Source organism: Siphateles boraxobius, unplaced genomic scaffold (genome assembly GCF_051911475.1).
Source record: "Siphateles boraxobius isolate OS27281-9 unplaced genomic scaffold, OSU_SipBor_1 1, whole genome shotgun sequence".
NCBI classification, from domain to species: domain Eukaryota; kingdom Metazoa; phylum Chordata; class Actinopteri; order Cypriniformes; family Leuciscidae; genus Siphateles; species Siphateles boraxobius.
This window is the reverse complement of record NW_027508699.1, coordinates 25,715,793-25,743,481: the sequence shown is the minus strand read 5'-3', so window position 1 is coordinate 25,743,481 and position 27,689 is coordinate 25,715,793. Positions and strand designations below refer to the sequence as shown.

The window sequence follows — 27,689 nt, the reverse complement described above, 5'->3', positions numbered from 1 at the left end:
TTATACTATGAAAAAGTTAATGCAAAATCCTAAATTTATGCATTCAAATCTTAACAAATATTAAATATTAATATGATTCAATCACTGAAGAGAAAAAAGATGATGTCATTTGTAAAGTAGGCTACACTAGGTTTTTACAGTCTATTGTCCGAACGGGTTAATGAAGATCACTATCACGAGTCCTTCAGCCAATCATTTGACTGCGCAGGTTTGTCTCCATAGGAACAGGAATGTTTACACTGATACAGGAAGCCACAATTGTTCTGGTGAGTATCCGCCAGTGGGGAATGAGCTTGTTCTAAAACTAATGTTTATGGTTGCACAAATGTATGCCAGCTTAAATCTTTGTCTGATCCTGCTTGTTTCATTAGCGTAAAGGTTTAAAGCCACCAAATATTAGTTTGACGTGTTATTGACTAATAATTATTTGTTACGCAATATGTTTGTTTATCATGCTCTTTCCCTTTGTACAGTAAAGTTACACCACTGCCGTTGAATGCTGTATGAGATTGTGAAATGTATGTAGGGATATATTTATTTTTCTATGTATTTATTTACAGATAGTTTGTCTCCAGAATGGACACACCGAATGCACTCTAGTGGTTAGCTTTTTGTGCTCAAATCTGGAAATAGCGGCCTCATGGACAATTTCCAACGCCAACAATCTGTGTGGAATTTAGTGAAGGAAAATGTTCCCAGCTCTGAGCTTCCTGAGATCCGGGCAGTACTTGGAGATGCATTGATTGATACGTACGCAGAGTTGTATTCAGAGGTATGAGGTATATTTATGCATTAGACTGTCTAGTAAGATAGAACAGAATGTGATCGCTGAAAGTCTATAATAGGTCCATCATTTTGTAATCTTTATTAAATAATTGTAAAGCCCAGACTACATAATTCATGTCTTCACCTATTAATGTTTAATACAGTAGGCCTTTGAAAGGTAAATGGAAACATTCCTTCAGGCGGTGGCTACATTTAATATTTACATTTAATGTTTAATATTGTATTAATGTATATATATATATATATATATATATATATATATATATATATATATATATATGCATTTGTTTTATGATTTTATACACAGAACACTGAGAAAAGTCTCCATCAACAAGTGTGCTAGTATACCCCTGATGTGTAACTTTTTGAATTACAACTCCCATGAGTGAATCAGTGCATTGAATGCAAACCTTATTTGAAAAGATACAGGGACTGTTTCAGAGTTGACTCTTTCAAAGATAAATTGTCTGTCACAAACTGCATACGCAATATACGCAGACAGCCATGTGCATATGGAAATAGTGGGTGGAAACTTGTCTATGGAAGACTTATGTGATTCCTCCTTCCTCTGAACACTAAATAGAATTCATGACCTTCTGTTTAAAACCCCCTCTGCTCTTCATAAGGACTTCCGAGATTTTTTTGACATAGAAAGGCATACCGATTGTGTGTTCAAGGGAATTTGATAAATTTTTAAAGCAAATAGTGATTATGATAATGCATTGTCTTAGCAACCAAGGGCTTCTTACCTTGTCAGTAAGACCTATTTTGAACGCCAGTGAAATTTATAACTTCTATGCTGCAAAACAAAAATGCAAGGAACTTTACTCTGTTAAGACTATTGCTTTTCTGTCAATTTTCCTCTCTCACTTTTCCTTTGAGCTTGTCCTTGAGAAAAATTTTCAGCACAAAAATGAAAGTCAATAAACAAGAAAAGAAAAATGCTCTTTTGTATCAAAGTTTGCATTTAGGTCGTTTTTTAAGCCTGCATCCTCACAGACATGTCTCTCCGGTGCCTGTGCACATCCTAAATCCCAGGTTCTGGAGTGGAAATACGAAGAAGCTGAAGTCATTTAGGCTTGAAGTTGGTTTCGTGCAGGCACAGCAGGATCAGAATTCTCAGGGAGCTGGTTTTACTCCGTCTTGCATTGCCTTCGACAAGCTTTGAAGTGTATTTTCAGAGTCCGAGGGAAACTTGAATGTCCCAAGACAGGTGTGGAGATTGGTAATAGAGTGAAGACATTGTTTGCCAGTGCCGTGACAGGCTTTGATTTCCCTCTCTGGCTTTTCACCTCACGTGGTGGAGCGTTTGTGAGAATAACACATGGATTTTTTTTTATATTCTCTGAAATTTCCAGTTTCTTATACCTATTTCAGAGATAAGAGACACTTGTGATGGGATGTTAACCAACGGGCTGCGTTTCTCTAGTTGTAGAGCAGCTTGTAACATGGATTTGGAAAGTGCATTTCATACAAAGCTGAGCCAAATAGCACTCTCCTGTTAACGCTTTCCTCTGTTGACCTGTTCTAGGTGGAGATGTGGGAGAAGATTTGGCTGGAGCTCCATTACTCAGAGCAGGGCAGCAGGCCAGAAGCCCCTGTGTTCCCTCTGGCTGACCCCCCGGCTGTTAAAGAGTTGCTAAAAGCAGAGATTCAATTGTTGCTGCTCACACTGAGGGAAGAAGCAGCCAGACAGGGCAGGTGAGAAAGATACAGTATTGTAATAGCACTGCTATGCAACATGGACTGTTACACAACAGACATCAAGCCTCAAACATTATATCAACAGTTAACTTGAACAGTTATCCATCAAAGCTAACAAAAAATAACATTAACTATCAGCTCTGAAAGACTTTTAACCTCTGACTCCTTGTTGACAGTCATAAACTTTATTAGACATGAGCCATGAAATTTGGTTCAAATTCTGTCTGATAAAGATACACTGACATTACAATTCTATGCTATTCATGAAGAATTTAAATAAATCATTTAAAATGTGACAAGTAAATTCCAGCATCACAATGTTACAATGTACAGTAGTATGATGTGCTAAAGATCACATTTAATATTGTTATTCAGTTATTAATGTTTTTAAAGCTTAATTTTAAGTGAGCTTGTTAGGTTACGGCAAAGGAAATCTAAATAAAAATGACAGAAACGAGCATACACAATTAAATATCTAATATCGACTGGTATCAATAAATTAAAAATGGTTACATCTGTCAAAAAACGATATTGTACCAAATATCATGCATCCCTACAATACAGTCATGGTTTTATGATCTATATTACTTATATTCACTCTAAATTCTAGTCATTTTTTAAATGTGAAATCTGAAATGTTTCATCTGAAGATCTAGAACTCACTGTCAAGTCTCATCTGCGGGTGTCGTGTTGTAATTGCTTTCCCTGACTTGATGAATGAATGTTCTGACCTTAATAGAGACCCAAAGTATTCTTTTCAGCTGACTGGGAGGGAGTTCATAGGTCAGGGCTTTGCTTTTGTAAAGTAGCATTGCTTTAAAAATGCTTGCTGATAAATCATTGACTTTTAAAGCTTGGATCATCCATAGAAGCACATCACAAAAGAACTGCTTTAAATGAAGTGAATCAGTTACGTCAGCAGTAAGGACTATGTCTGGTTTGTTTGACAGTTCATGTTTGCTTTTAAATTTGTAGCAATTTCTTATTACATTTCAATTTGTTGCCTAGTGGCTTTTCTTTCTTAGGGTTCTTTGTTACTTTTTGTGGCTCCTTGTCTGATATAACAATGCACCGGGGAAGAAGATATTTACAGGTACCAGTCAGGCAGGAGGGGCGATTTTCTCTCAGCAACCAGCTAGACAGCGGAAAGAATGTCCTCAGAAGGTCTTCTTTTGAAAGCTTTTTAATGTACTTTAACACATTTTTTTCAACAATAAAATTACAATTCGTTAAAATTCGTTGGTTAACTATTTACATTATTCTTTGCTGAGCCTGTAGATCCATTTTTCAACAATTATATTCCTTATAGCCTTTCTCTCTTAGTAGACTAAAAGCTCTCTTTTCAGCCATGGCAAATTAGGAGCATGTGTTTGGTGACTACCGGTTCAGTCCATCAAAGAAAACACTTTCATTCATTCTCAAATTGCTGAAACGAATTGGCTCTGTCACCCAGATACAAATATTGCATATGAGCATTGGGGTGTAAACTTGTCTGGTTTCAATGTCAGTTTTTGTTTGTTACCAACTTCCTTTGGTGACATAATTTAGGTAACAAATCTGGATTACTTCTCTTTCATATTGCTCTAGGTTTTGAGCTTTCCCGGCACCTGATGCAGGCCAAAGCAGGAAACCGTCGATTCAATGCCGTTTTTTTGCGCTCTAATGTGGGCTAGAAAGCTTTTGAAAGGAATTAATTTAATGGACCTAGTTAGCGGCACTTTTTCCCCTCTCGGCCAATGTCCTCCCCTCCCTCCTGTGTGGTCCTTGTCTGCATGATTTGTTGTGGCTGTATGGAGTCAAGCTGCACCTGTTTCTTTATGCTAGGTCTCCATTTAATGGGCATTGAGAGAGAACTTTAGTTCATGCGTGAACTGCGAGCGGCTGAGACTTTAAAAGCCGACCAAAGGAAGGTTCTTAAATCTCTGGAGAGTGATACCACAACAATCGGCGCAGGAAGGCTGGAAAGAGAAAGTTGTGTGCACAGCGGATTTCACATGTAGGTAAATTATCAGTGCAGATGGAGGGCTGTTTTGAAAGAGCCTCTTATTTTCCTCTGATACATTGAGGGATTTTTCTTTTGTCCTCTTTTTGATGTGGCGGCTCCTCTGTGCTATCTTTGTTGGCAAGAGCATGTTCCTCCCTTCTCTGTGAACACTGCTAAGCTGCTTACTGATCTGTGCCCACAATGTAGCCTCTGTTCCTGTCAGTACATCCCCTCTATATGAGCAGAGCAGAGATGGGTGTCGGACCTCTGCTCGTAATGCAGGATTCGGTCAGAGATGCTTGTTAACGTCTTCTGGCTCTTTTTATCGCGCTATTAAAGCCCCACAAACATGAAAACTGTATCCTGTCAGTGATTAAAAAGAAAGGGTGAAGATGTGAGCAACGATTGGCTGAAAGTGATACACAGCTTTACATCTGAATAATGCCTTTGAGTGAGAAAGGACAATCTGCTTGCTTCATCTTTGTTGTATTTCTGGTTATTCAGATGTTTAATGCATATACAGTTTAATGCAGTTAAATGCATTTCCAAATGCAAACCTTTGTACTTATTTACAATAACATTTCAAAGAGGCGTCCATGGACTGTAACATCAAGTCCAGGCTTGATTTATGGTTAGAAAACATAGCTGTGGACGGGCCTTTGCTCCCTTGTTGTGTGTTGCCTTCATCCGCTCTCATGTTCTCAGCAAGGCTGTTTTAAGATTACAACAAGAACTGAGAGCGCCATTTTATTTATCACCAAAAACATCAGCATTCTGTTCTTATTATTGAAATGTTTTTTTTTCTCATGCATATATATTAAGAAATAATAACAATACCATAAGGTAATTAATTAGGCAAATGCACCTTTTAAAATGCATCAAAGAATGCTGTAAAAATTATCATGATTTCAACAGATATATTAAGTAGCACAACTGTTTTCAACATCAATAAGAATTAGAAACAAAATTAGAACCAAATCAACGGGAGGCAACTTTCTCATTCGGCTGACATCACATAAGTTGCACAATGGTTGTGTATATTACTAAATGATTTCTGAAGGATCATGTGACACTGAATACTGGATAAATGGCTGCTGAAAATTCAGCTTTGCCATTACAGTAATAAATGACAGTAAATTAAAACGGGTATATGAAATAATAAACACCAATATTACTGATTTTACTGAATTTTTTATCAAATAAATGCAGCCTTGATGAGCATAAGAAACCCCAGACTTTTGAACGGTAGTGTATTTTTCTTTATGTATTTTACCCCAAACTGTTTTATGAAACTTTCAGTTGTTCTATTTATTGTAGTGTTGTACTGTTCAACGGTGGGGTAAGCCATATTTCAAAAACGCTGTTGGATATTGTTGATATTTGAAATCAACCCAAACAAACACACCCCTCTCTTCATTGCTGCGCTGCCCTGCTCCGAGTCGGTCTCGAAACACGATCGCTAGCATGCGAGGCAAGTGTACTAACAATGACGCTAAACACCGCATTTCAGTATGCGACCCTCAGTAGCTGGCCTCCGTTACGCACACAATCCGAGAGTGGATGTCTGTTAATCATAGCAGAAGCGCCACAAAATAATGCTTTACGAAAAAGTTTGTTGTTAGTTGCAACAGCACAGCAGCTTCAGACAAACAATGACACTCAAACCTGGTGTTAGTCACGTGTGTATCAAAGCAACCTCCGCGTCTGTTTTCAGGCCTTCCTGCTTGGGTCTCTCCAGCGCTGGAAAGCCTTTCTAATATTAAGGCAGGTCCTAAAGCACTTGTCCAGTCATAACCCTTCATTTTCCAGTGATTTCTTCTGAGCTTTTCTCTTTTGTATTGTGTCTCATCTCTCTTTCTACAGTCTTTCTTCAAATCTCCCTCTTGCTCGTTTCCTCTCCTCCACCATCACAAGCCCCCTAATGCTGATAGGCTACACACGTTCGTTGTTGTGTGTTTGTGTGTCCGTCCGACTAACTTCCAAACAGCGTTTTTCAAATATCGCTTACCGCACCTTTAAGGGCACCAAAAGCTATGAGTATGATTTGCCTGACTTTCGCCACAGCACAACATCATTCTGCTGTATTAGTAGTACTTTTGGTTGGACATATGGGGCCTTGAATAAATAATATGTCTTCCAAGAAAATTCAGAACTTTTTAAAGTTAGTAAAACAAATTTTCTAAATCAGTGTTTCCTAACTGTATTTGTTTAAGGCACCCCATAGCTCCATCAGTAAGTCTCAAGAAATACCCCATCATTGAACCCAAACCAGAAAGGTGTTCCTCTTATCTGATATTTTTATGGATATCATTCAGCATCTTCATTCATTTTTAGTGCACTTTTAAACCACAACGAAAAAATCAATACTGTGTGGAAAAAGACTCTCCAAATAGCTTTAATGAGATGAGATCTATTTAATGAGATCCCATTTGGTCTTTCACAGGTTTCTTGAGAAAGATCTAACAGAACATTTTTTATATAAATTAAATCCAATTAAGTATAATCTACTTTTTAAGGCAAAATCCTGCTTGGGAATCACAGTAAAACTGTGCTAGCACTTTTCACTTTCACCATTCTGTCATTCTCACTGTCAGTAAATGAGTGTGCGTGTGTGTCTCAGGGATGAAGAGGAGGTCATGGCCCTGTACAATCCTAGTGTGGTGAGTTACGCATTGAGCAGCAGTAGCACACAGAGACAGGGGAGTCCAGGCAGCTGGTGTGAACAGAAATCACCTTCCAGACCCCCATCTAGCCTGAGCAAGATTGGAAGCAGGTCAGTTTTTCAAAATGATATACCTGTGAGTGTACTTCTACATGACAGAAGTTGATGATATTGATTGGGTTAGTAAGTATTGAATAGCACTCTTTTTTCAGGTCAATCTCTAGCCTCTCGTCTCACTCCAGCTGTGAGGAAGAAATCAAGGCCTTAAGACACAAGTTAAACATCACCCATATAGATGAAGTCGTGACCCATCTCAGGTGAGGTGTATATCTGAGCAGTTATACGCACTGCTCCCTTTAAAGTACTCAATTCAGTTGCTCTGCCCTATAGAGTGAGTAGGGCAAAGTGATGCTCATTTTTAAATGGAAGTCACACAGAGTGTGTGAGTACATGTTATTATAACTGAGGATTGCTATGAGCATATTATGAAAACTATGAAGAACACAGTAAAATTTCAGACCTAATTCCATGCATAACAAATGCAATTACTTTTTTTATCAAGCAGATAATATTGGAATCATTTGTTTATACCCGAGGCAGTGTACATAACATAATGACTTTTTAGCCAGCAAGATTGTCCGTTTGCAGTTTGATCCTGTTGTGCAGTGAAGTTAATATTGTGGAACACACATTCCTCAGGGTAGAATTCTCCCTCCTTTGCTTAACATGTGCTCATACTGACTATGGATGCAGACCAGACACGCTCTTTCTTGTGCAAACATGCTGTTGTTACAACAGAATGTTGGACTTCTTCACCGTCCTCTCTTTCCCTCTTTCAACGACTGATAATGCTCATATACACTTTCATCTAGGATTATATTACTTACTGCTGGTTCTAAATTGGTGGCTAAATTTCGATTTGGGGTTGTCTGTAAGCTCACACATACACTAATAGTCATATGTTTGGACACACTTGTCTAAACTGATTTTTCTTGATCTTAAAAAGCTTTTCATCTATGCTTTAATATCATAAATAAAGAAATTAATTTTAAATGAATTAAACATTAATTAATTAATTTTCCCAAAGTTAAAATGTATTTATTATTTTTTATGTATTTAAATATTATTTTAAATTAAATATGTAATAATATTAAATAACATTATTTTATTAGTTTTGTTCATTCATATAAATAAAAGTTAAAATGTATTTATGATTTTTATTTAATAAAATATATTTATATATATATATGCACATACATACACACACACACACACAACCACGTACTTTAAATGACTAATATAACCATCTCATACCACACTGTGTCATGGTTGGTACCACCTCAGTACATCTATTAAGGGATTCCCTCTTGAGTTCCCTCTCTCCTTAAAGGGGTGGTTCAGGATTTTGGGCATCGGACCTCATTTCTAAGTTAGCCTGGGTGTTATTTATCAGTGGAGACAGTTTTCAAAAATTTTCATCCAGTCCTTTGCATAGTTTGCCGGTGCTAGGCTAGCGCGAGTCAACGATATCTGCTAGCCTGCCATTAAACACAGTTTTACCCACTCCACAGTACACCAAAAGCAAATAAATTATAACGCCAGACTATCGATGTAAATGTCTGTTGAGAGAATAAAGTTAGAAATCAAACTACTCTTGCATCTCAATGATCGCATTACATTTACAGGAACTAGTTTCTCAGCAGCGGCGGAATTTTACTTTGCTCCGGTTAGTAGTACTGCGGCGAAAAGAAAACGCAGAACAGAAGTGCACTACAGTCGGGACGTCTAACTAGCTAGTAGTAGACTTGAACATGATATTGAAACATTCGATTGTAAACGAAGGAATTGGCAACATGGTGATATACTCTGCTTCTGTAGTGATGAGTGTCAGCGGCAGGTAAATACACTTGCGTTATTGTCATGTGGACAGGCTCTCTCGGTTGCCTAGGTAACTTAATATCACTCCACCGCTGCTGTAGACTGTGCTAATAAATACAGGGAACAAAGTATAACTATTGCAATGCGATGAAAGGGTAGTTTGATTTCTAACATTATTCTTTCAACAGACATTTACATCGATAGTCTGGCGTTATAATTTATTTGCTTTTGGTGTACTGTTGAGTGGGTAAAACTGTTTTTAATGGCAGGCTCGCAGATACCGTTGACTTGCGCTAGCCTAGCACCGGCGAACTATGCAACTGGAAGGACTGGATGAAAATTTTTGAAAACTGTCTTAGCTGATAAAAAACACACAGGCTAACTTGGAAATGAGGTCCGATGTCCAAAATTCTGAACCACCCCTTTAAGCCTCTCTTTCAGTCCAAACTTTCTACTTTACGAACACCTCGCTCAACTCGTTTACCACCCTCCATTCTCTACCTCCCATCCTCTCCTTCTCTGCCAGGCATGTGTAACCCTCCACCCTGCTAAGAGGAATGCAAACAGTAAGTCCTGCTCAGCGGGACAGCAGGGAATTGAGATAGAAGGAGGGCAGCTGGAGCGGGCAGTCCGATCTATCCCTCCATTAGAACAAAAGACCTCATTGTGAGCAAATGAATACCAGATCCCGACATATGTAAGATTCCTTGGCCTTAAAAGAAAAGTGAAGAGAGTTTAAGTGACTACAATCCTTATGTAACAGAGAAGTAGGCCAGTTTTCGCTTCCCCGCTGATCTGGAAAAGAGTTCATGGTGCAGCAGTTTGAGTCCAGCTCAGATAAAAACTCTTTTATGCTTAAACTTGTTTAAGTGATGCTGTGCTTTGTATGAATTACTTAAATAAGAAGAGGTCTCCTATTTCTCGGGAACCCATAATGGCTCAGAATATGTACAGTTATTTATAGTTGCCATAATTATGTGTATCTTATTCTTGGTGCCACATATGGCATTTTGTTTGTTTGATATATATTTTTCGTCATTACACTTCATGAGTATTGATTTAGAATATATGCATATATGCACTTAGTCCTTTAAAAAAGAAGGCCTTTGATTGACAGGTCAGTCCTTACCGAAGAATCTGAAGCATTGAAAAGAGACGTGCGGGTCCTGCAGGTAAGGGCTCATTTTGACATTAAATACTGGTTTTGATTGCAACATCAATTTCAGGATTACTTAATAACATGTTATGAATCTGGATCCAGAGGGTGGAGGAATCTTTTTTCTTTTTTTTTCTTTCTTTACTAAGTGCATCATTTTTAATCTGCTGAGGCCAACTCCATTATAGTTAAAGTACTGTACTTAACTCTTCTTTTGTGATTTCTACAAAGAACAAAATGTATAGCTTTCAGATTGGTCAGTAATCAGATTTCCATTCTGAACTGCTGCAGTTTTTATTATTATTGTGAAATAAGTATTGCAGACATAAAAGCAAGTTGCATCCCCATTATACTAGTGAAGTGCATAATTAATTAATATGATAGTTCCCAAAACACAACTCTGAGTGTTCTAACACTGTGGAACTGCTCTTACAGATTAAACAAACTGCTTAATAACCATTTTCAATGATCTCTGTTTGGTGCAACTGAAAACTGCTGTGCAAATTTGTATTTGACTCTCTATTAGTTTCTACCTTTGAGAATGACAGAATTGCCCTTATAGTTGCTTACATGTAATTATGAGGAAAAAATGCAACACTTTAAATTACTGTCCAAATTACATTTTTTTTTATTTCTATTTAGCTTTTTTTTTTTTCAGTTAGCTGTCAAGGCAGCACTTCTAATTTGTGTATGTTTGCATTTTATTTAAGTTTAAGTCTTAAGTTTTGTCTAATATTTAATTTATTTCAATGATGAAATGAAAATGAATAGACTTAGTTTTAGCAATAACAACACTGGCTATGATGTTGCCAAATAGCTGCTATAGCTTTGGGTGGTTTCTATTGGGCGCTCCCGGGTATGACTTCTGTCCTTCAATGTTCTATATGTCTATGTTGTTTTGTTAGGGACCAATGACTGAAAGTGTGCAGTGTGCATTTTTCCCTTAAGTATTTTTTTTGTTCAACCTTTAAGGGGCTTTAGAGGCCCTTAACATGCAACTGGCTCTACAGCTCCCGCTTGAATACAGTCAAAAAACGTGCATATATCATGTGTGTATGAAATCGGATACACATATAGTTCTCATTGAGCTGAACACGTGGATGTGACTATTGCGAGACACGGTCATTGTGCCACCAACTGGCAGCAGGAAGTGTGTCACTTAAAACAGGCTTTGAAATCAGCCGCTTATATTCATCTGTATTGCTGAATAAGGGGTCAGATTAATGTAAAGAAGCGGCAGATATAAAGAAGATTTTAGATTAAATTTACCTTCTATATTTACCCTATTTTCTAAAGCCATGGGGTGATGGTGACGCCTGTGCTTGGGCCCGTCATCGCTGCCTGCTTCTTTTTTCGCTATGACGTACCAATCATGTGCCTTTTGAGGTTATTATAATAATTTGGTGTTTATTCAGCATAAGTCTTAAGGTCCTTGCACACTGAGTCCGAAATTCCCATCCAAAATTTTTGCACGTTAAAAAATAAATACGACCTCACGTTGTGTCAGTCATATTTACACACTGCCTCTGAAACTTTCATCTGTCATTAAACAATTTGGATCTGGTTCAATTTCCTGCGTTTTTGGCATCTGTAGCAAGCATTTTGAGAGGTGTTTTGACAATTCAGAGCCACCATATGACGAATACGAAAAAACCCATATGAAAATTTCAGACTTCATTTTCATTTCATTTTTCATTTTTCATTTTTATTAGGATCCCCATTAGTGGCCCATTTAATGGCAGCTAATCTTCCTGGGGTCCTCTTTAAAATATTCACAACATAAAATTATACAAAGCAATAACAACACAAATTACAATCAAAAAGAATTCAAACATTGCAATTACATACAAAATATTACCATGTAAAATAACATAACAATTTCCAGCTTTCACGAGGTCATTTGCAGCAATTCCTGGGTTACTGTCCTCTTAAATTTATATTTGTTCTGAATTCTGCGTGATGAGACAGAGAATATATTCCAAATAGATATTGCTCTATAAAGTGATGTGCGTTTCAAAAAATTTGTCCTGGGAAGCGAAAGTTTTATGTCACTGCCTAATGCCTGCCTGGTGGCATATATGTGTCTACTTCCTACAAAAACAATCTGCTCAGAGAGAAACTGTGGCTGTTTCATAAAAACGGCATTCCACAATATTAAAATTAATCGTAGTTTGATTTTGTCTTCAACTGTGAGCCAAGAAAGGCATTTATGCATCAGGACCACGTTAGTGTCAAGAGAGCACTGGAGGACAGTCCTCGCTGCCCTATTTTGTGCCACTGGAAGTTTACGAAGGTCTTTTTGTGATGCAGACGACCATATAATTGGACAGTTTACTAAATGGCACAAAACAAGAGACTGAACAACCTGTTTAGCAATGGACATAGGAATATATGACATATATATTTCTAGACATTGCAATACCATTCTCCATTTCAACTATCATTCCATCAATATGAGCTGACCAAGACAAGTAAGAATCCACGGTGACGCCCAGTAACCTGGCTTGCATCACCTGTCTCAGCTGCAGCCCATTGACTGACAAGTTCAGAGAGGGCTGGGTAATTAGTTTTGATCTTTTCCAGAATATCATAGATGTTGATTTGTCTACATTTAAAACTAATTTGTTATCTTTTACCCACTTGCTTATATTCTGCAAATCATGATTTAATAGATTTGAGACATCGTGAGGAGTTTTTCTAAAACAGTACAGTGTGGAATCATCTGCATACATAACAACAGTTGAATGTTTCACAATAAAAGGTAAATCATTTGTAAAGATCAAATATAACAAAGGCCCGAGGCAACTACCCTGGGGCACTCCACAATGTATTGTCTTAGTAGATGAATATTGACCATTAAAGGGTAACTAAACCCCTGGTCAGAGCCTGACTCCACCCACTGGCAATATTTGAAAAATGCTGGAAAAGTGGGCGGAGCCCAGCGAAGGGGGGCGTGTACCTGAGACGCATCTCTCTGTATGGAACCTAAGTCACCATACAGAAAATTCAACTGCAGTAGCCACTGTTCAACCTGAAGAGGGCAGCACTCAGACGTTTGTAAACCATATATTGTAGAATTAAAACACTTTAAACCCAAATGTCAAAAAATTTACTGGAATCAATGAACAGCATTTATGAAGCTCCATTCTTACAGATCATTAACTAAAAAAAGTTGTTTTAGTGTATAGTTACCCTTCAAAGAACACCCGCTGCTTCCTATTGGATAGGTAACTCCCCATCCATGACAGAGACGAAGGTGTAAAGCCATAGCATTCTATATTTTATCATCTATCAGGTCAAATGCTGCACTGAAATCCAACATCACTGCTCCTACTAATCTGTTTGCATTGATTTCTTCTAACCAGTTATCAGTCATATGAGTTAAAGCAGTACATGTGGAGTGACCCTTTCGATATGCATGCTGGTACTTGGTGATCAGCCCATTAGAAAAAAAATATTCATTAACTTGCTCAAAAGCAATCTTTTCCATAACTTTACTAAGTAAAGGTAATAGACTGATAGGTCGGCTGTTCTGTCCTGTAAATGTGGCTCTTTTATTTTTAGGCAGTGGTATAATTTTAGCCTCCTTCCATTTCTCTGGAAATATTCCCCGCAACAAACTTAAATTGACCTAATGAGCAATAGGAAAAGAAAGAGCTTCAGCTGCCACCCTGATAAGCCTGGAGTCCAAATGGTCCATGCCTGATGCCTTTCCATCAGGAAGAGCTGCAAGAATTTTTTCAACAGAACCTCTGTCAACTTGACTGAATGAGAAAGTGACAGAATGGTTCTTCTCACTCATTATCTTACTTAATTTTGCATCATAAGATGCTGAGATATTTGGACACATACCGGATCGAAATTTCTCTACCTTACTAATAAAATAATTGTTGAAATAATTAGCTATTCCCTCTGGATCTGTAATGAACACTCCATCATTTTCAACATATGAAGCAGCTGAGTGCTTAATCCTGCCCATTATTTGATTTAAAGTGTTCCATCGTTTTTTACCGTCATTTTTTGCTTCATTAATCTTTTCCTTGAAGTACTCTTTTTTCTTCTTTTTTTATTCATTTTGACTACTTTATTTCTAAGAGTTCGGTATTGTTTTTGATAAAATAATTCGCAAGAAATATTAACTTTTGTTTTAGCGTTATCTCTAACCATCATTAAATTCTTAAGATTTTTGTCCAACCAAGGGGCACTTTTATTTCTCACAGCTCTTTTTCTGAGAGGAGCATGCTTATCAACTATTTTCATTAGTATGTCCATAAACCTATTAAGGGCTAAGTCAGGGTCACGATCTTCACACACTTCTGACCAGTCCACACCTTGAATTTCACCCACATACTGCTCTTGGTTGAAATATCTATAAGTTCTTTTATGAATTATTTTACAGCCACCTTTAGGCAATTTAGTTTTCCTTGTGACTCCTATGATATTGTGGTCACTACAACCAGTGGGCACAAAGACTGCTTTGGAACATTGTTCAAACACGTTTGTAAATATATGATCTATACATGATGCAGATAACACCAATGTATCTGCATAACACCAACACCAACAGCTGTAGATTTAAGCTTCTTATACATTGGACAGTTTGGTGTCAGCCAGTCAATGGTTAAAATCACCCAAAATAAATATCTCTCTGTTTTGATCACAAACAGCATCAAACATTTTACATATGTCATCCAAATATTGAGTATTAGCACTGGGAGGTCTGTATACACACCCAACTAAAATAGGCTTTATATGAACTTGTACCCATAATGCTTCAATATTCTGCCATATGAAGTCGTTTCGACAACATTAACTGGGATGTTATCCTTAACATAGAATGCAACACCACCACCATGTCTATTTCTATCCCTCCTAAATAATCTATAGCCATCTATCTTCACATCATTATCCATGAAGCTAGAATCTAAGTGTGTTTCAGACAAAGCTAGGATTTCAATACTATTAGACTGCAAAATCTGATATATATATATGTATCAGTAGTTTTATATCTCAAACTGCAGATATTCAAGTGCGCTATTGTAATACCCTTAATTGGAAAAGCTGAATGGCACAAGTCAATAGCCATGATCTAAATTACAAGTAAAAACACACAAAATACAAATAAACAATTAAACAAGACAAAATGAATGTTTACATACTTCTTACTAGGCTCCTCCACTCTTGGATTTTATGACCAGTTTATCATATTTCAGAGTGGCTATTTCTCCTCTTTCCTGGGCAGCTCGCAACTTGGGTAGCAGTTCTTTTCTTTTCTTCATTACAGCCTCAGAAAGTCCTCATTTATTTAGAGGCGTGTGCCTTTTAATTTCTTTGCAGATGATAAAATGGTCAGCTTATCCTTAAATCGCAGGAGTTTGACAATTATCTGTCTAGGTCTTCCACCCTCCTGCTGCTGGCCAACATTGAAAAAATTCAATTTTAATATTGTTGTCGTTTAGACCCATTTTGCTGACCAAAATGTCCTTGATTTTCTTCTCGGACACATCCCACCTCTCTTCTCTTTCCTCAGGAATGCCATCTACCATAAGGTTGTTTCTTCGTGATTGATTCTCAATAAAATCCAGCTTTGTAGCCATCTTGTACAGCTCCTCCTTTGATTTAAATATTTCCGTTTCAAGTTTCTTCAACTTATTCATTTCCACTTGTACTTTAGCCATTTTTTCAATTTTGTCTTGAGTAAATTCCAGGCTGATTTTGATTCCTTGAACATCCTTAAATACATCATCCAAGCGTTTTTTGGTTCCAACAATTATGAGCTGCACAAAAGATTTAAAGTTGTCCTGTTGTTGTTGTTGTAACATGTCTTTGTAAAAAATTTTCTGCTGCTCAAGCGTGTGAGTGAAGAGGCTCATTGTCACCAGTGACTCTGGTGGTATATCCTTTGGTTGTCTGGGAGGCATGTTGTTTCTTACCCTATGCGTCCACCTGTGTCCTGGGCCGAGAGCCAAGAAAGTCCCAGGTAGCTCAAGGGCTTCGGCCTACTCCAGAGCTTCGGCCCACTCCAGACCTTACTCCAAACAAACAAGATTTTAAGGATATTCCAGCAATATCTTCACTCAATATTGTGGAACAAGTTGAGTTAGAGACTCCCTGACAAGGATGCCAAGAGCCAGATGATGAAAAAAAAGAGGATTTGGGTGATATTTGATAGATTATAAACTGAGCAGCTGAGAAGCCATACATGCTCATGCTCAGCTAGTTGAAAACTTGTCAAATGCTAAATGTGCAAGGACTCAGTGTGCAATGACTTTTAATATGAACAATAATAAGTGATTATTTCCTTAGCAATAACAATGACAATATGGACTAATAACAATTTGTAATTCCTGTATGTACAACACCACTCATGAATTATACATTCAGTAGATACTTTATTTGAATTACCCAGTGCTTGCTTAATAATTGCACCTTACATGAACACTCATGTAAAGTGAGAAATATAGAACAGTTGTTCCTTTTGATGTGTTACATAAGCCGCTGGGAAATGGATAATCATACATCAACTACCATAGAACGAGCATATGGTTTTTTTTATAATGGATCACAGAGCATTTCTATATGAATATGAATATGCTAAACTAGCCCATTAAGCTCTTTTTCCATCTATGCAGCCAAACACGCAGTGTCACACTGATCTCCTCTCAGTCAGCCAGAAGGACTTCTGGACATTCACAGTTGACATGGTGTACAAACGCACTCCACCAGTCACTGCTAAATCTTATCCTGCTACACATAACAACTATATACAGTATTGAGCATCAAATATGTTGTGATTACGTCATGTCACACAGCAGTTTCAAGTTTGGGCTAGTCAGACAAAACTTGTTACATTGAACTGGGCCGATCCTAAAGTTCACTTAGACTGACAGGCTCATTCTTGACAGTGCCAAACCAGGATATATTGTTCCCTTTGGACTGGGATCTGTACTGTCACATACCATTTAATTTGATGGTGAAGAAATGAAACAGTTCCACTGGTAAGACTGTTTATTTTAATTAAATGATCGGTCTTTAGAGAGAAATGCATATAATCTGAACAGTGTTAACCAGAATATTAGTGCTGGCCAAGAATTAAATGTCTCATTGCAGCTGGGGTTTCAGCACTAAGGTGGCTGAATTTTATTGAACCCTTTCATGCATGAATTATGTCGACCTTCCTATGTTTTTGGATTGCCCTTAGGGCATGAAAAAAAAGATTTGATTAGATTGTTTTTCTTAACAAATATTTTAAAGAGATTTTCAGATGTCTAGTTGAGTGGATAGTATGCGTTTTTGGTTTTAACAGAAGAGGCACTGTATTAAAAATAATACAGTAATAACACAGCAATATTGTGTGTATTTAACAAACCCATGAATAAATTGATATAAAATCATGTGAAAACTATAAAATATATACAAAGAATACAAATGCAAAATATTGCAAACGCAATTGAGTTTGTTTCCGTTCGATCAGTAGACCAAGAACTTCATGTTGAACTTCGCGCGTCTTTGATATCAGAACATGAGGACGTGATTCCACAGCTTCTGCAACTCTGTGGAAACCCAACTCAGGCTATGTAGAAAAAGCTCACGCTCAATCCAATTAAACTCGTGATCATGGATGTCATGTTTCAGTTTTTAAAAGTTTTTAACAATTCATAAATGTATGAATTCATTGTTTATATATTATTTAAACCCTGAAAAACTTCTAGAATTCAATTATTTTTTCCATATTTTAATTATTTCTAAATATTGTATTTCATTATTTTAATGTATTGCCACTAACTCCTTTTGTGTTAGTAAAAAAAAAAAAAATTGCCCTGCAGGTGACCTTTGAATATTGTCTTGGACAATGAGTCAAAGTCAGACAGTAGTGTTATTTTTTTTTTACTATCATTGAGACACTGTTATAGTTTTTGATAATATTTTGAATTAGATTTTATTTTTTCATTTTAATGTAGGTAATTTTGTTGTGTGCTTTGTCACTTTTTTAGTTTTTGTAAATAAAGTTTTATTACTTTGTCTACAGTCTTTATTAGTTTTAGTTTATTTGGTTTTAGTTATTTTAGTACTCCAACTTAAATAAATAGTGCATTATTTCAACTAATGATAAAGTTTTTATTTTATTTTTATGGTTATGGTTTTATTTTTAGTTAAGGATAATAACCCTGTCCCGTGCACAGACATCTGCTCATCTGAGGGAGTGTGGGAGAGGGCGTCCCTCCTCTGGTGTCCTGCCTCATAACTATGGCTTTGCTAATGCTATTTCTTTTCCAGCTGGCCTTTGCGGTTATACCGCTGCCCACAGACCACAGGGCTAAAATAATAGTCTCCCGTACGCTGGCAGTGACAGAGCTCTGTGTTTGTTTCATTTAAAAGGATGAGTGTATATTACATGTGCTGGGCAGTAAGCATGACTCTACATGATAAATCAGTGACTGAACTGAGGCAGCAGGCAGATTGGTGTAATAATAGTACTCCGCTGCCATACAACATGTGGGCTAATGGAGATCCGTGGCTTTGCTGCGAAAGCATGTGGTTTGGAGTCCCGTTTTAAGAGCTTGAGTCTCAGTGAAGCAGTGCTGTGGAATCATTTAGTGCAGAGCTCTGGGGCTGCATCAACACTATTATGGTGGTGAGGGCTTTTTTATGGTAAATGTCTCACTTTTTCCATTCTGAATTGATTCTTTTTTCATTTTTTATTTTATTTTATCTGTAAAGCAATTTGGTCATTTATTCTTGATGCAGATACAAAGTTTCACATCATGAATTTTTGATTGAATCATAACTCATAACAGTAAACAGACGAATAAAAAAAGTTAATCTTACTACATTGAACATTTTGTTTATTCGTGTTTTTAATCAAACACGAATTTTAACAATTACTGATGGAATATTTATATATACTGCAGTTCAAATGTTTGGAGTTAGTAAGAATTTTTTAATGATTTTGAAAGAAGTCTCTTCTACTCACCAAGGCTGCATGCATTTATTTGATCAAACATAAACAGTCAATTTTTTTTATCAATTTAAAATAATTTTTTTTTTATTTTGATCATTTTAAAATTTAATTTGTTAATTTGATGGCAAGTCAGCATCATTATTACTTCAGTCTTCAGTGTCACATGATCCTTCAGAAATCATTCTATGATTCTATGATATGTTAAATTTGCTGCTCAAGTAACATTTCTTATTATTATCAACGTTGAGAACAGTGGTGCTGCTTAATATTTTTGTGGTTTTAAAAAAAAAAGCTCTTTGCTGGTGGTCTGTTGGCTGGTTTTAAAAGTTTTTTTTTTTTTCACCGGTCAGACATGGGAGGCTAACTGAGCACCCAGCTAAACACCAGCTTGGCCAGGCTGGAAGACCTTAAACTATAGCTGAGCCAGCAAACAAGTTTAGACTGGTCTAAGTGGGGGGCTTCGGCCGGAATATTGATCACAAATGCCATAGAATTGTGTCTATTAGAGTGATATGCTATAAACATATACAACAAAGATGATTTGGTAAACGTCTGCAGCATTACACTTTTTAAAATTACGTTTTATTTGCAGTGCTACCATAGAAGAACCATTCTGGTTTCAACAAAGAACCTTTCACTGAACAGTTCTTAAAAGAACCATTTATTCTTAAGGACAATTCCGGCCAAAAATGAACCTAGGGCTAAATAGCATGTCGACCGTTCTCTGGGATGCGTTTTCATGATAATCGAATGTACCCTGTTTTAACGTTAGTTTTAGTTTAACCACAGATTAGCTTATAATGCTATGTGTATGGGGCATCGAATAAGTAACGATAAAAATCGCTAGTTAGTACCACTAACAAGGCTCAAAATAGCCCCACAGTAACACGGCAGCATAATGAGGGTCTCTACCTGCAAACCGAAGCATTGGGAACTTTGTAAGTGTACAGACGGTTTAATAGGAAGACGTTCGTGGTTCGACTGTTCGAGACCGTTTTCCAAAGATGGCTCCTGCTTGTATATGCGAAGTGTACTGACTTAATAAAGTATAAACTTAGTGGAGACAGTGCAGTATAATGGTGTTGAAATCCTTTGGCTTGATTGGATGTTTTTTCACAGGAAAACCTTGAGACTGAGAGAGCCAGGACCCAGACAGAACCTGTCTCTCCAGAACCCACCCTAGCAGGTATGTGGTTATTCATCTTGACAAAAATAAATATGTTTAAATGCACCTTTGTATCAGACAAAAGCCTTACTGGCAGACTGAAATACAACAAGACTGTAGCTCTGAGGAGTTTTTGTCCATGTAGGTGCATATATAAATTTGTCCATATATAAATTCAACTGTTGAGCATAAATTTTCCTAATAAACACTGCATCATAATGACCTTTAAACCATTTTATTTTAAATCTGTATATGTCTCCAAATGTGAAGTGGCATTTTGAATAGTGTATCACCACCATCTAGTGGTTCACTCCTAAATCTTATGTCCACCTTTCCTTTGTTTTTGTTTTTTTAAGGCTGATGAAAACAAGTGTGTCAGCCAGTGTGTAATGGAGTTTGCTCTTTCATTGTATATACAACTCGTTGATAAAAATAAAGCAGCTAAATTAGTAATTCTAAAGTCTCAAATAAAGAAAAAAATCTGATAAAAATGTTGACTGCATAACACTGATGTCTTGTTTTCTCTGCTGGTTTTCAGAGCTCAAAGAGGAACGGAGACTCATTCAGAGAGATCTGAATGTCAAGAGTTTAATAAACTGCTCCTACAACACAATAAATCAGAGTACCAGAAACAGAAACCTACAAATCCACACAAGGTCAGATCACCTTTCCAGAATAATGCTTTGTATGTGGCTTGATGCACAGTCATGCAGAGGTGGGCAGTAACAAAGTACATTTACCTGAGTAGTGAGTACTGTACTTAAGTACACTCTTTGAGTATATGTACTTTACTTGAGTATTATTTTTTCTTGAAACTTTTTACTTTAACTTCACTATTTGAAAGACAAATATCGTACTTTTTACTCTACTTCATTTCTGTCAAGGTACTTGAGTAGAAAGTAGTAACGTCAGTCAGGGGATGATTTTAGTTGCAGGGGTTGCATTTTGGTTGACGTCAGAACCCGACTGACGTGGTTTTTGTCGTCAACCTAATTTTCATTTTCAACCACAATACAACGTCTGTCCAACGTTGGAGATTAACGCCAATCTGACGTTGGATTCTGACATCAACCTGATTTTCATCGTTGGGTTTGGTCTTCTAAATGTGAATTTGACATTGTTTTGGAGCACACTAGCTTATAGATAACAGTTAGGCTAACATATTGATACTAAAAGCCAAAAAACTTTAAATAGGGCACTATTTGAGGGAACAGCCATTTGGGTGTCCGAAACCATTGTGGACATTATTGAGTGCACGTATTCAATCTCATATTCAATCCCACTACTGGAACTGTGTTCTAGAATTAAATTTGATATTGATATGAGGGTAGGCAGGCATAGATTCAGAGGCATAAGGTACTGTAAGTATTACAACAATAATAAAACAATGCATTAAAATTTACGTTTTACTTTTAAAAACGAGTACTTCTGTACTTTGACTTAGGTAAAAATCAGTCTTTACAATTTTTACTTGGAGTAATACTTGACCAGTAGTATCTGTACTTTCACTCAAGTAAGGAAGTTGTGTACTTTGTCCACCTCTGCAGTCATGTAGTTGATCCAAGGTTCTTCTGGCATAAATGTAATATGTTTTTTAAAGGGAGATGAGTGGTCTTGCTCTGTCTGCAAATGATTCAGAAAGATCAAAACCATCAAACGCAACAGTTCCCCATTTGAAACCATGTCCGCCCAGAGACACAAACCACATCAGGAGCGATGTACCACTAATAAGCTCTTCAAGTGCTGAATCCACAAGCCCTACTTCTGCTTTGGAACATGGGGACAAAGGTTGCAAATACAGAGGAAATTCAGTAAGAGCTTCAGCATTCAGACTGGTGCCAGCGGCCACAGTCAGAGCATCAGGATCCGTCAAAGACTTCCTCCTAAAGATGGAGGTGACCCAAAACGGTGACCACCTCCAGCCCGCTCCTCCTGCAGTGCAGAGAACAGCCAGCAGGGGGCAGAGGGGGAACAGACATCTGTGCGTTCCTCAGCCCAACAGCCTGCTCACTTCTCTTTGACAATAACTGGATGCTGCGCTTCATTGTTTTGTTTTGTTTTTCAGGTAAAAGACAACAATGGCCCTTACCCATAGGAATAAAACACAAACCACAAGTTGATCTTTAAAATAAACTTTATTTACCATTTCAAATTGAACAGTTTAAGATATACAGCTGACATGACTAAGACAGTTTCAATGCAGTTTGGCCCTAAAATGGAAAAGACATGGTTAGATATGTTTGATAAAGTACTGAGCTCATGTCATTATTGTGCTTGTCTTTTTACTTCACTGTTTTATATTGCCATGAGCACACGAGTACACACACACACACACACACACACACACACACACACACACACACACACACACACACACACACACACACACACACACACACTATTGTGATGACATCTCTTCTTTTAGGATACAGGACATGGGAGAGACATGGATTTATTTTTTTGCAGTTATGTATAATTTGCTGTTGCTTTCAAACACGCATATATTTTTAAAGTGCCGTAACAACATTAAAAGACATGATGCTGTTTTGAATAAACACCTCTGTAAGTAAATGAGAGAATTCAGTTTCATTTGAGATACAGTATCTTTATACAGCCACAAAATTTTGCTCAATAGATATTCCATCTAGAACCTAGTGTTGTGCATGTTTTTTTGTTTTGCTCGTTATAAAAAGCCCTGTCATGTCATTTGAAGGTGTATTCCATCACAATTAATTTACAAACTAATTGTTGCCTCATTATTGAGAGCAAAGTCAAATTAGGAGTAAAGTCCATGTAAAAGTGTTTGGTTCTTCTTAGAAACACATTTTTTGCTTATCGATAGCAGATTGACATGACGTGTTAATATACCAAATTCAAATTTCCAAAACATTAATTCAGTTTATCATTTTTCAAATTTTGAAATTATTCAAATATCAGCATACAGGTTAAAATGTTCTTTCCAGGCAATCAAATGTGCTTTCTCCATTTCTTTTTACATTGTGCAGAATACATGAAACTGTGAATGAAATTGACAGAAATGTTTTTAAAGGGGTTTGCAGCACTACAAATACACTTACAATACTGATATGAAGATATAACGTTGGCTTTAGACCGTGTCCTTTCTCATCAATAAACGATTTCTGTTTGATCAGACGCTTGTTAAGAAAGCTTCTTCTTTTTTTCTTCAAGTTTCAGTCCAAAGCCTTTGTTTGGCAATCTGTTTGAGTTGAGATCAGCTGGCTTGAGGAGGTTTAGGGGGGAACAAATGTAGTGTCACTCAATATAGCTAAAAAATATAACAACTGATGATAAAATAGTTTTAGTACTATAAAAATAAAAAGGAAAAATCTCTTAGAAAGGTAGATTTCTGTTAAATGGCAAAAACAGATAATTACATACTGATTAAAATTACTGTACGACATCAATAGTGACAGAACGTCCACTACACAGAGCACTCTGTACACATAACATTAGCTACGTTACCATAAGAAATAAAGTAAAAACAACTAAAAATAAACCCCACTACAGCAACCCACCCTGATAAAAACAGATAACATAAACATCAGTTGAATTTTTGTCCTTTTTTTTTTACATTACTGTACAATGGAGAGAGAGAGAGGACTAGAGGTATGGAACAGTGCATGAACGGCACTGATGCAAAACATGTCTACTGTTATACAAAGAGTTTGCATGTCAAGGTCTGTTCACATTGCAGTACCTAGAGACAGACACATGGTCTTCATGCCACGTTCAAGGTCTGAGGACCACACTTCAGACAAATGAGAGGGCTTCAATCTTGTGCATTCACATTTGCGACAGCGATTAATCATACAGTAGCTACTGTGTATACGTAGCCAGCTAAAGTGAACCAGTAAATAAAAGTGCTGTTAGTCTCACGACACCTAAACTGCTGCTCTAATCTTTCTAACAGAGGAAAAGCTAGAGTCTGTGACTTGCATGTATGGTTGTGCTATTAGCTCACAAAGACGATGAACCTCTAACTACTCCCCTGAGTGTCCGATATCTCCTGTTAGGCAGCAGGGTTACTTTTATTGTTGTTGCATCTCTTTTTTTTCTCTTATTCTTTTTTTCTAACTTTTTTAAGTTAGATTGTATTTTATTTATTTTTGGATAAAATCTTGAATATAGGCTAAATATATACCTTACCTTCATGCAGAGATTAATAAAATGTACATATAACAACGATCTCTAGACTACTATGCAATCATGGTTTGAATATTGATTTTTATCTGTGACCTGCTCCATCATTTTGAGTCGTTTTCAGAAAAAAAACATCTTGAGTTTTATAAACTAAATTAAAATGCCTATAAAATGTTTATATATAATTATGTGTATACTTAGTTAAGTATACTTATACTTAATTAAATGTTGGCTGTCAAAAAAAAAACTTAATTTTTTAAATATAATTTAGAGATAAATTAAGTAAATATTACATCATTGATATGTTAAGTAAAATATTATGTATTTAGGGTGAATATATTTATAATTTTACGGATATGCTCTTCTGCACTGAATGACTTTCCTGAGGTAAATGTAATGTCAGGTGATACTGTTTTATTGACATCTTTCCGTGATTGAAACACGATTACATAAGATACGACAGGTTTAGTAAGTTGTACTGTATCTTTCAACATATCTTCTGATGTTTACTCTTTAAAAAAATCGTTAAAATCTCTCCGCTTTCATTAAAATATCTTAATTTCTGGTTTAAAGATGAATGTCTTAAGGGTTTGGAACAGCATGAGGGTAAGTAACGTTAATTGATGATAGAATTTCTATTTTGGATGAACTAAACCCTTTAAGGTATCTTCCTCCAAGAACAAAATGTAGAAGTATTCAGACGGAGAGCAGAAAAAATACTGAATAGGATGAACAAGGAGGAAATTTACTCCAGTACTATAGATGGGGCCATTCACTGGATTCTCAGACATTTTTATGAAGTTTTAGGCTACCGTAGTTTGCTATTATTAGTCTACGGACTTCACTGGAGTCTTCGATTTCAAAAATATTTTTCGAAAGTATTATTAATTTCTATGTCATCCCTCTACAATAACCAGCAGTAAAAGAGGAAGAAATTATCCGTGTTGCCGTTTGAACTGAGGCAACTGCAGCGATCTGCCAGGCCACATTAAAGAGGGTCAAAACGACACTTGTTTAAATTTCATAACAAATTAAGCTAATTTCAAAGTTGAAACTGTTCGTATTTTCAAACTCCTCATTTCGACTCAAAATGACAGAAGCAGCACGTCACATACTGCGTTTCGCAATGCACAACGCAAAAGAGAAATACCAATACTACTTTGACTTAACTATACACAGCGATTCGCCGTTTCACCAGAAGTCTCAATACGTAATGCGTCAGCACATTAGCAGCTACCTTGCCAGAATCCATGTTGAAAAGGCATCAGGCAACATCCGAGACAAATTCACAGTGTAACCAGGACTCTCTATCCAAGCTATGTGCCACTTCAACCGTATTCATCCTAAATAGTCCCAAGTAATCCTTTTGATAGGTCACTGGAATGATATGATAAGCAGCATCTAGCCATACCAACTACCAAACTCTCAATCTGAGTATCTCCCTCACTATTGCCTACAAAAACAAAACAAAACAAACATACCTAATATGCTGTGGTTTCTATTTTAAAAGTCAGATAGTTTGACATTTTATGTCTCGCAAGACTATTTCATGTTATTCACAATAATACAAAGGAAAAACTGCTGACTACCCAAAAATTACACTAACTACAGTGATTGTGACTGATGCTACGTTTACCTCTGATCGTTCAGCATTATTCAAAAACACAACTGATTGGCTCAGCATACACACCAGTTCAAGTCTCTTAACACACATAAAATTACACACAAACATACCAGCTAAATCATCAGAATACAAAGGTCTGTGCACATGTTTTTGGTAACATGCCTCCTATTCTGTGAAGAGCAGGGTTAGTGTGCATACTACAGTACTGAATCTAATGAGGAACTAGCTGCTTCTGCTTATCGCACACGTGATCCCCTCGCTCAGGAGATGCCTCGGCTCGAGATGCCCGGAAGACTAGACAGATTTGGCATTTCATGTGGAAGTTCCTACATGAAAATCCCTCTCCTTCATGTCAAACACTCAACATCAGCAATAAATCATCTCAAGGTATTGGAAAATGCTTCACAAAAAAGCAAATTGTGTGTAACCCTGAGAATTGGCTTGAGAAGTTATTTGCCTCGGTCCAGATATACCTCAGTCAGTAAGAGCTTAAGACCAAATATCCTTTGTTTTGTATTTTTGCTCTCACTTAAAAGGGAAATAGAGTGGATATTCTCTTGGCCTATTCTTATTTATCGGTATCAGCCAGTCTACTTGGACGATTAACAAAAGTTTTAGCTCCAAAACCTACCAGTAGACTTGTCAATGGACAATAGACATGTCCTGGTTTGTATATTTAAGCAAATTCTGAGTAAATACAGTGTTAAAAGGTCATTTTATTTAACATAATATACTGGCATTATATTGACCATCAGTCACCCTACTCTCAGACATCAGCATTGGCCATTGAAAAACCCATATTGGCTTGTGAATGAGAAGGTTCCCAAACTAGACAATAGGTACAAAACAGAAACTGAAAATAACACTCCCCTTAACAGTGGCATTACAAAATTGCCACAAAGAATATTTGGTCTTCAGCTTTTAAAACCTGACCAGCACTGCCACCACTATACACACACACACACACACAAGCCAAATCCCACTGTAGCTCCTGTTGCCGCTACAGTCACATCTCCAGACTATTCAACACTGAGTGAAAATATTGTACAATGCGCTATATACACACTGCGTGTATGCAAACACCTCCTGTATATGAACGTCTTTTTTTTTTCTTAAAAAAAAAAAACGGTAGTATTAAATTATGTGAACAAAAAGAAAAAGGTTTTGGATGACAACCAATTTCTCTAGAGGTTAGATTTCATAAAGCCCTTACAATATGTAAAGGTCTCCAGCGAGAGTGGCCTGTCCCGCAATGTGGGAATGGGAACCGTCCTGGGGGGAAGGTGTGGAGGGGCTCATCTATGCGCTGGGTGTGGGGTTCAATGTGGAGCCGTTGCTTCCTGGGATGGTCAGACCGATCTCATCCTCTTTCTCCTTGAGTTTCTCTTTCCCCTCATCCTTCAGCTCTTCTTTGAGAGGGCACACCTCCACAGATTCAGGGCCCGTGGTGGCGTATCGTCCCTTGCGGTGCTCCTGGAGAGCAGGGCCCCAGTCCTGGTCAGGCTTCAAGGAGTTCTTCAAACGCTGCAGAGGATAGAGTTGGTTTAAAAACAGTTGAATTTCGTTCAAAAGGATTGGCATACTTTAAAGCTAAAACTAGAGAATTT

The 27,689-nt window shown here is 37.0% G+C and overlaps 2 protein-coding genes across 5 annotated transcripts in view; one reads left to right on the top strand and one right to left on the bottom strand.

Moving 5' to 3' along the window:
* The first annotated feature begins 136 nt into the window (after positions 1-136).
* ccdc24 (coiled-coil domain containing 24) lies at positions 137-23,464 on the top strand. 2 transcript variants are annotated; one of them, XM_077231338.1, is made up of 9 exons: positions 137-266; positions 561-772; positions 2,318-2,487; positions 7,095-7,247; positions 7,349-7,453; positions 10,132-10,186; positions 20,252-20,318; positions 20,836-20,953; positions 21,898-23,464. In XM_077231338.1, the coding sequence occupies exons 2-9, from the start codon at positions 641-643 to the stop codon at positions 22,316-22,318; spliced, it is 1,221 nt and encodes a 406-aa protein (XP_077087453.1). In that variant the 5' UTR covers positions 137-266; positions 561-640; the 3' UTR covers positions 22,319-23,464. The 2 variants fall into 2 exon arrangements, with proteins under 2 accessions (XP_077087453.1, XP_077087462.1); XM_077231347.1 differs by having other exon boundaries at positions 261-327.
* slc6a9 (solute carrier family 6 member 9) overlaps positions 22,414-27,689 on the bottom strand; it is a 60,125-nt gene continuing 54,849 nt past the window's right edge. For all 3 annotated transcript variants that reach the window (XM_077231293.1, XM_077231284.1, XM_077231302.1), the window contains one exon: positions 22,414-27,606. In XM_077231293.1, the coding sequence (XP_077087408.1) occupies positions 27,382-27,606 (225 nt within the window). In that variant the 3' untranslated portion in view covers positions 22,414-27,381. The remainder of the gene's footprint in view (positions 27,607-27,689) is intronic.